Genomic DNA, 10,088 nt, shown 5'->3' on the forward strand with positions numbered 1-10,088 from the left:
CTATTTCAGTTGAATCTTCTGTCGCTAGTGAACTTTCGGAGGAACTGATTCMTTTTAGTTATCCCATCTGAGATCAAACGCTGTTACTATTGTGAACTTCTGKAATTCTTTCTGCATTATTGTTGCCTCAAAATATAATTGAAGTGATCCAGAATGTGTTTTTTTCGAAAACTGTTTTAAATTAAAACAAATATAAGACATTACCGACATTTTTTTAAAAGATCTACTTAGGAAATTCTCTAAACTAAAAAATTATTGAGAACATTTTCACAAAAAATTATCAAAAATTATAAAACTATCTGCCCGCTAATACTGCGTTTGAAATAGTGAAAAGTTAGTATTCACATCAACTTCCTACAGTCTCTTCTATCGAGTGCCAATAGGAATTTTATGAGCTTCCGATATAGAGTTTTGCAGATGACCCAAGTAGCTCGTTTCATCGAGTTTTGATTTTCTTTACCATGCTTCTGAGATCGTCGTATATACAATGCATCTTTTTTCTAATGTTGATCATGTTTTCGGATGTTAGCCGTATACCATTCTTGGCAATCTCGTCCACTATTTCATTTCCTCGGCTGGCAAAACATATCACTGCTGCCTTGTTTCCCACGACACTGCTGACCGACATGCAATACGAGATTACTGTCTTGATTGCTAGTTKGCTGTCTACGTCTTCGTTTCTAGTTGAAAGTTGGGTTCATGCAGTCGGTCTTTGCTTAACCACCATCACTCACCGAGGTATGCCCGAAGGTTCTATATTCAAATTTTGCTGTAGCCAGTAATCGTCTGGTTTAATATCAATTCAAGAGCCGCGTTTAGAGTTACTCTTAAAGCTTCCGTTATGCACATCGCAGTGAGCCTCTAAACTCTTTCCCTTGGCTTTAGCTTTCTTCACTCTTTCTTCAACTTTTTGCTTCTACAGCAGTTTGCTGTACAAAACTACCTCAAGGTACCCCAAGGTACTTTGTGCGRTCYTTGAGAGAKAGTTGTGTCCCATTTATYGAKAGACACCTCCATAGAGGAATTTTGTGTCTTYTTGTGAACACAAGCAGAWYCATTTTCTCCAGGTTCAACTCCAGATTCTCTTGCGATGCCAAATTGTTATTGAGAGTTGTGGTCATAATACTGCTAATAGCMTGTAGACAGGTCCCTTATTAAGACTGCATATATCTCTATTTTAGGGTATTTTCCATCCATGTTTCTTAGAAGTTTATTCATCACCGATGTCTATAGTAGTGGAGACATTTTTACCCATTTTAGCGTCGCTCCATTCTGGTCGTATCCGTCTAGAGGTCAAAATTCTTCTGTTCCAGCGTTATATATTATAGCAAGATCCAYACCTATTGACTGTATACTGYTCAGAATAAATTTTGTAGAGACGTTGTTGAACGCTCCAGAAATGTTTAGGAATACTCCAAGAACGTATTCATTATATTCAAGAGGCTTTTCAATATTAATTTCTCTAGCGTTTTCAGCAGGAAGGAAGTTAAGCTTATAGGCCTAAACTCTTTTGAGTAGGTTGGGGAAAACTATTCTAGTGTCTCTCCATGAATGTGGCATGTAACTGAACTTCAAGCAACGCCTTTTCATTAATATTTAATTATATAATTAGTAATTTATTACATATATCTATTTTGCTTCTCAAACTTTATGTGGTAATTCCTTAATGAAAAAATTAAAACACGTTGTTTTTTTTTTTTTAATTTCTCTAAATATCTATTTATGGCAATAAAATTTTTCATTAAATGCGACTTTAACACTAATACACATGTCATACTTAARCTATATGAGCTCAAAATTTAGGCTTTCCTAACTACTACATACATTTTATATGACTATTTGATATACCCCCATTGCCAGCAATAATTTTGTATAAAATATTTGGAATGCGTTTTTGGTGATATTGCACTTAGAAATAAAATATCGTTAATTATCTGAATATAACTACACACGTACTATATATTCACTAAAAAATTTTAGCTTAATGTCATTTATGTCTAAAGACTTATTTTTCTAGACTTCTTTCCTGCTGCTCTGACTTTTTTCTGCTTTTCGTCCTCTTCGCCGCACATTCGCTGCCTGTCGGTGTCATTCATCATATTCTACTAATTAGGCAAAGTAGTTTTCTTACATTTTGTCATCAACATTGAAAAGCGTTAACTTAAATATTTCGTGCGCCGCTGAAAATCACAGCAATTTATATTTTCTGCATCAACGCCAAAATCACTAATACGCGATCTTATCTTACATCTGCTACATTATAACAATTACAGCTACAATAACAACTTCACTACAAACTTCTTATTTGTCCTACGTCCTATGGATCCCTTTGACTAACGCACAACATACACACCAACCTATGAGGCGAAGCAACTTTGCGCCCACAACTCAGCTGGTTAGCGTAGCGAAGACTCAGCTGTTGTCTATCGCCGCTGCTTTGTGCGCGCATTAAAAGCAAATCTCTTCGAAATCACTTTGGACATCGTTGCTACGCCGCGCCTACAAACGCTAAGCCGACCGTCCGTTCACACCGCTCCTGGCTGGCGGTAGGGGCGCCAATGCAGCTGCTTATGCTGTCTTTATTTTRGCTTGTAGAATTTGTAGTTGTTGTATTTTCTTTAAACTATTGTTGCTCTCGTTTGTGTTATTGCTTTTTCGCTTCTCGACGCTTTCGTTGCTGTGGCTRTTGCTTTCGTAACTCTTGTTCTAGGCGCATTCACCACTGTTGATATTCTTGTCGTCGCCGCTTTTGTATGCCTTGTTTCCCTCAAGRTATTGCCGTCATAGCCTCGAGCAACATTAATTTTCTCGACAGCTGGCAATAGCGGCAACGCCGACAACTCGACTCTTGTTGCCGTTGTTGTGGTACTTGTGGTGCTGTGGGATGCAGGGCCTAACGCTTCGGCATTACGTCCAAAGGGTGGTGCATCATTTGTGTCCAAGAAGAATTTACCACGCAGTCTAACGGGAGAGGCACAGAAAAGTGTGTATAGAGAGCCAAATGCATTAGTTTTCTTCATTTTGGTGATAAACTTGTAAATGAGATGAAGCCTTCAATGTGCTGGTGAGATGTGATAGACATAAAGGTGAGTAGGGAAAATATGAAAATAATAAATCTGTTATGAGAATTCTTAGTAAGTTCAAAAGCTGCGATTTGACAGCCAACTGACAGCACCTTAGATGAGCTGATGGCTGCCTACACAAGAAGTAAAAGACACAGTTGAAGAAGGTGCTAAGAAAATAAAGTTGAAGGAATAAATTGGTAATGAATAATGATTAATGACTAACTATTAATGACTATTAATTGGGTAATTATTTCTAAGTCATAATTGATATTTCATGATCAATGATTACTGATTAATAGTTATGTTTRCTAAGTAGCGACTAATGATTTTTGACTAAATATGAATGAGTTGTGAGAATGATTACTTGTTAATGATTACGTGTAATTTGTACTTTGTCGACTAGTCAATACTGATTACTGATTACCGATCAAAAAATTACCAATTTACAATTAAAGATTACTATTATAATAAATGATTAATATTATTTATGATGAATATAATCGTAAATAAAGATTAATGACTAACTATTAATGATTACTATTTATAAATAATAATTCATGATTAATGACGACTCGTTAGTAGTTAAACTTTACTAAGTAACGATTAATGATTCACGATTACTTGTTAATGATTACTTTTTAATATTTTTTGATTAACGATTACTGGTTACTGATTACTGATTAACGATTAAAAAATTATCAATGAACAATTAAATATTAGAGATTTTTAAAAAGGCATTGTTATGATTTTAACTGAAAATAATCGTGAATAATGATTAATTATCAACTATTATTCATTATTAATTGAATAATGAAACCATAAGTCATAATTAAAAATTCATGATCAAAGATTACTGATTAAAGTTAAAGTTTACTTAGTAGCTTTTAGTAATTAGTGATTAAATATTAATGATTAATGAGAATGATTATTTCTTAATGTCTATTTTTTACTTTTGTTGACTAACGACTAACTGAGTACTGATTAACGATTACAAAATTATCATTTGGCAACTAACAATTACAGATTAAAAATTATTTATATATGATTAAGATGATTCATGATAAATATAATCGTGAATAATGACYTATTATTAATGATTATTAATAGATTAATGATTTCTAATTCATTATGAATGGTTACTGGTTTATAGTTACAGTTTACTAAATAGTAATTAGTGATTAAAGGAAATGATTATTTGTTAAGGATTATTTTTTACTTTTGTTGACTAGCGATTACTGATTAATGATTAAGGACCAAAAAATTACCAATTTACAATTAACAATTAATGATTATTTATAAATGATTTATATGACTCATGATGAAAATAATCGTGAATAATAATTAATGACTAACTTTTCATGAATACTAATTGAATAAAGATTTCTAAATCATGACTAATAATTCATGATAAATGATTGCTGTTAATAGTTAATGGTTACTAAATAGATATTACTGATTATTGATTAAATATTAATTATTAAATAATGATTGTTGACTACCGATTACCGTGCAAAAAATTATCAATTTGCGATTAAATATTAAAGTATAACAGCAAATGATTGATATGATAAATGATCAATGATTACTGATTATTTATTTAAGTTTATTAAATAATTGACTAAATTTTACTGATTAATGATTACTAGTTAGTGACTACTTTTTTATGTTGACTGACTAACGATTTATGATTAACAATCAAAAATGTAACAGTTTGCAATTAACAACTAAAGATTACATGTTATTAATAAATGACTAATGAYYAATGATTACTGATTATTTMTTTAAGTTTACTGATTAATGMTGAACAAATGGTAAATTATTAATCGTTTTTGACAAATAATTTCTAATTAACGTCTAATTATTAAAGATTATTCATAAAGGCTAATTTTAAATGACTTGTGATTATTGAGTAAAGATTAGTCATTAAAAATTAGATCATATTAATCAGTGATTTATGACTAATAAGTGATAGTTATAACATAACATTAATAATGATGTTTAATGAATAGTGACTGTATTTAATTAATAATTTGTAATCATATACTTTATTCCAAATTATATTCGCACCAACCTCCGCTCAGCTGCAATGCCCATATATGCCCCGCTATTGCCTTCCTTGCACCGACCAAATTCATTTGTGGGCTCACATTTGTCCACCGGGAAGGCGTAAGGTTTATTAATGGACTCAACAAAATACTCCCAAGCGCGCTGGTGACTGCAACCAACTACAAAAGCAAATTAAATTATATAAAATTATATTCTTAGTTATATTAAAGCTCTGTCCACTCACTAATTATGTTCAACCAGCGATTATTCGCTATCTCTTGGCGWGCACAACCCGGTTGTAAAGCTCTACCGCCGTTGGGATAAAAGTCTGCATGCCCCATAGCTTCCGGATTGCCGAGTATACCGCCGTCCGTGTGTATAACATCGACAAAACGCGCATCGGTGTGGGTTAAATGGCGATTACCGCTATTTAATTCGAAGAGCGGTAATGGTGGATCAAGACCTAGAATTTTTTGTTATTTGTTAGCACACCAAACGTTATTTTATAAATATATTTGATCTTAGTAAAAATTCAACGATTAAAATTTTCAAATTTAACAAWAATATAGGTTTGATTATTTGTTTTACAGTATTTTTTTTCTAATTAATTTCCGAATTTTTTTAAATATATTTTTATTTAAATTGCATTCTTTTGTTTACATAAAAGGTAAACGTTTTGCTAGTGTGTCCTTGCAAAGAGTGAGCTCTAACATACAAATACAAAAAATCACACCTTTTTGGAATTACAACAACACCAGTATTTATTTTTAGTTTAACCAGCCATTAGCTAACAATGTGTCTCTGCCATTTATTTGCTGAAAATATGAATGCATTTATCGCCTTAGCTTTGTGTAAATTTATTTAGTCAACTAAGCACACATAAAACCAAAAACAAATATTCGWGTATTTGTTGGTTTTTGTTATATGTAAATTTTACTGCAAGCCAGTGTAGTATAATTGTTCGAAAATAATTTTACATCTTTTTCAAGCAAATGTAATTTTCTACGTTAAAAATAACAGAAAATGCTAAAGGTTGGTATAACTTTATTTTCGTGTTGTTCATTTYACTAGTCAGCCTGTTTTCAAAAAATGTCAAATGAATGCTCAGCTCGTTTAAAATACCTGAAAGTATTTAACAACACTGGCAAAAGCTCAGCTTTTTGAGAACCTACGACGGCGTTTGATTAGTGTTGATATTTGCTTTACATATGTATATTTTGAAATCTCACGATTACGCTTTGTAATTTGAAACGATCAAGCCTTTAACAGACTATAACATTTCCGATCACCGTGCATGTTAAACTCCGCTGGAAAAATTCTGGAGCGAATTAAATACCAATGCCTAAATAAAACAATCGATCAAGCTGACAGCCGAGCGCCAAATTAATATGGATTTTGGAAGGCAATATCTACAATCAAAGCAGCAACTCTAAAAAAAACACTCGCCAAAAAGTCTATTAGGGGCAAACCGTGAAAGGGCGGCACATTACAATATTATATGCTTGCAATCCTCGATGGTAAAAATGATTTCAACTTAGCATGAGCTTAAAGAGCTCACATAGATGATATTGTTACAATAATGCCAAACTTTCGACAGCATATACTTGCAGGAAGGGTTTGGCGACGAACATTGCGCTAGGCGGGGCCCGAGACCAACAGAGATGGATTCAAGTGAACGAAAGTTGAATGCACTCAGAAAAAGCTTGCGAACATTACTCAAACATCCCCCGATGTAATACTTGACAGTGATACTGTGCGGCTCGGTATATGACGGTGGAAGGTTTAGTTAGAATTAAAGTAACACACTGACATGGGTTTCAGGTGTACCATGCTTCCTCGTCGTCAATAAAAAAAAACCGCTGGAAAATAAAGAATATTAACTATATTTATCCCTGTGGCCGGAGACTAATCAGAGTTACGTTCATCCCGAAGACTGGTAGAGGACCCACGTTACGGTCAAGGGCTTTAGATTTAGAATGATTGAAATGGTATGGGGCAACGCACGCGTTCGACGAAATGTGGAATTCTCTCTCCTCTTCTACGAATTCTTATCGTTAACGACCTGCTTAAAAAGCTTGAAGATGAGGCTGCTGGGTAGAACTTATGGTCGAAGGAAAGTTCCTGAGAACCGTGGACGAGTTAATGTAGGGGTATCTCAGCGTCGTAACAAATTAAGCAGTCGAAAGTGGTCACGCCATCAACCCAAGTAAAACGGAGATCGTTTTATTTACTAGAAGATATAAGATTCCGGTGGCACCGTTGCCGGAAATGGGAAACATTCATCTGCAACCGGCGGATACAGCGAAATATCTAGGGCTTATGCTAAATAGGGAGCTTTCATACCAGCTGAATATCGAACAGAAAGCAAACAAGACCTTATTCTACTGTAGAGAAGCCCTTGGCAAAAGAGAGCAAAGAGGGTCTTATACTGTTGTAGAGAAGCCATGGCAAAATATGGGATCTCTTTCCTCTGACTCTATGACATCATAGTCAAGCACATTATGTTCCATGGAGTTTTTACGTGGTTGAGCTTTAGAAAAGACGACACTTGCGAGGAAACTCGAGAGCGTTCAACGGCGGCGCTCATCAGGATGTGTGGTGCACTAAGATCCACTCCAATCATGGCATTTAACGCTATCGTGCMTATAGTGTACATAGACAACGTCGAAAACTTTACAGTTGCAAAAGATAATGGCGTTTTTTAAAGGATATCCGAGTCCTCACACACGTTGACTTCATGCCAGACCACTTAGGTCATGGAGTTGCCAAASCAAAACTATGCCGATTCCATCTTTGTCCATATACCCTCGAGTTATATGTGAGTAGGAAAAAGTAATTTAAGGAGTGGGGCAGAGAGCTTTTTAGAGGTGGGTCAAAGATAGTAATCAATCTACTGCTCCGGAGAGCAGTCCCCTTCAGAAAGGTGACTATTCGCTCAGATAGCAGAGCTAGATACTAGCCTATAACTCATTACCAGTGCGTTTAGAGTTGGTCGAGGAGTGATTAACCTCGCTATCAATAGCATCGAGTCGTTGTGATAAAACTAGTTAGGGTGCCATGATATAGGAATGGCAAGAAATTGCAAACCCGATGAGCTAGCAAGGAAAGGCATTCTAGAACCTCTTTTGGTAGAATGGAAGCTCCTCTTGTGTTCTACTACCAGACAGCTGGGCCACGCAGATTTTTGGCCAGCGCTGGGCAACCATCGGTACATACGCAGTCGCAAAAGCCTTTTGGCGCAAGACTAATCGACTTAGTGACCTCTTTACCCTGCCTTTGTTGTGCTTATTTTTTTCTGAAATTTTGGACAACTATCCCTTTTTATGCAAAACATATCAACATAGTCCAAAAAAAAATATTTATCACATACAGAGAATTCCAAAAATTAKAATCTCTTAAAAAATCAGTAAATAATATCCAGTTTCATGCTCTACCCTCATTACACACTAATTAACGTGAAATAATATTATTTTTCTAGTTCATTAAATGTAACTGAATTCACTGCGTGGCATTTCTATTTCACACACACACACACACACACACACCTTACCGGTTATCCTTGGCAATACGACGCCCCACTCCAGCAGCTGCTTGCCGACAAAGCCCGCCACCTCGGCGCCCAAACTGAAACCAATCAAATGAATGAGCTGCGTTTGATAGCCGTTAGCCACGAGAAAACGCAAAAAACGTGCGATGAAACGCGCCGCCACCGGCAGATTTTCAACAGCATTCGTGTACCAAGGCATCACTGTCATGGGACTCCAATCGACGAGGATGACATTGTAATTGCCCGCTTTCAAAAAGGCTGCAAAGSAAACGAGAAAAAATCGAATTACAAGCTATGCAACAGACTGGGGCAAGGAAATGAGATGGACGRAATTAAAAAGGCGATGAAGTAGCGATGATGAGAGTRGGTGGCAGCGCGAAATTGTGTAAARCGCTAAACAAAATGTGCGGACACGCGACGAGTAACTGGCTATGGCTGTGCCTGGATTCGCCATCAACGGCCCTCATCTGTCAATCGCGTTGGCCGCGCAAAGCACACAGCCCGGTCGGAAAGCAATTTATGTTTTCATTTCAGATTCACTTTACCGAATTTTGATTTTTAACCATTGATTGCAATTCAATTTCAATGCGATTTTAATTTGACAACGAGGAAGGATGTAATCGGCAGCGTTTGCTARAATGTCATCGCGAATTTTTCTCTTMCTGTATGCTAAGCGATTTCGACGTGGTGGAGGCATATAACATTTAYCGTCGTCAGTTGCGCCCTTCCACCCACTCACTTACCGTCTTTTAACTGTTGACTGCTCTGATTGTCGCCCGTGGCCGACTCCGAGAAGCCATGTATGTAAAAAGCCAATGGCTGTTGTAAATCGAAATTACTTTCTGACAAGCGTTGCTCATCGGACAGGTAGAGATTTTGTGGATTTTGCGGATTTTTGCTGGAAGTGGAMAATTTAGAGAGAAGTATGAAAAAATTGTTTGAAAAGAAATAGCGTGAAAGAATAGTGCGAAAAATTCTGAATATTCAATGTATGGTATATAGCTCCAAGCAAAATTSGGTAAACTATAGGATACACGGATAAAGGAATTACGGATCGGTAAACTTAACTTTTCCAAAAATTCAATATATATTCCTTTTCATTATCTGAAGAATGGATCGCTCAGTATTTGTTTCAAGTTCCTTTCACTTAATACTGTTACTTTTCTGGTTTTCCAAAAAAAAGTAGCTTTTATTTTAAGACCCGTTTTTTTACTACGAAAATTCACGTTCTGTAAGAAATGTATTTATCGCGCTTCGTTCAACTAAAACTAACTAAAGCCGTTCGACCTTCTCAAGCGACATTGCTTCGCTCTATGGGCTCTTGAGGATCCGACTTTTCGAGCTAACTTTTGTTAAACGAAGAAACCCATTTCTGACTCAATGTGTACGTAACAAACAAAATTGCCGCTTGACGATCGAAGAGCAATCTG

At 35.7% G+C, this 10,088-nt stretch overlaps 2 protein-coding genes across 4 annotated transcripts in view; one reads left to right on the forward strand and one right to left on the reverse strand.

Moving 5' to 3' along the window:
• The window catches only part of LOC108975086 (probable serine/threonine-protein kinase DDB_G0272282), a 132,352-nt gene that overhangs the window by 82,635 nt on the left and 39,629 nt on the right, over positions 1-10,088 (forward strand). The gene's annotated exons all lie outside the window — the stretch shown is intronic.
• Positions 1,737-10,088, reverse strand: part of LOC108975110 (inactive pancreatic lipase-related protein 1) — a 22,068-nt gene continuing 13,716 nt past the window's right edge. For all 3 annotated transcript variants that reach the window (XM_018943391.1, XM_018943390.1, XM_018943389.1), the window contains exons 4-8: positions 9,402-9,556; positions 8,662-8,916; positions 5,356-5,574; positions 5,137-5,290; positions 1,737-2,961 (exon numbers count right to left, since the gene is read on the reverse strand). In XM_018943391.1, coding sequence (XP_018798936.1) covers positions 2,619-2,961; positions 5,137-5,290; positions 5,356-5,574; positions 8,662-8,916; positions 9,402-9,556 — 1,126 coding nt within the window. In that variant the 3' untranslated portion in view covers positions 1,737-2,618. The remainder of the gene's footprint in view (positions 2,962-5,136; positions 5,291-5,355; positions 5,575-8,661; positions 8,917-9,401; positions 9,557-10,088) is intronic.

Source organism: Bactrocera latifrons, unplaced genomic scaffold, assembly GCF_001853355.1.
Source record: "Bactrocera latifrons isolate USDA-ARS-PBARC rearing strain unplaced genomic scaffold, ASM185335v1 scaffold_61, whole genome shotgun sequence".
Taxonomy (NCBI): Eukaryota; Metazoa; Arthropoda; class Insecta; order Diptera; family Tephritidae; genus Bactrocera; species Bactrocera latifrons.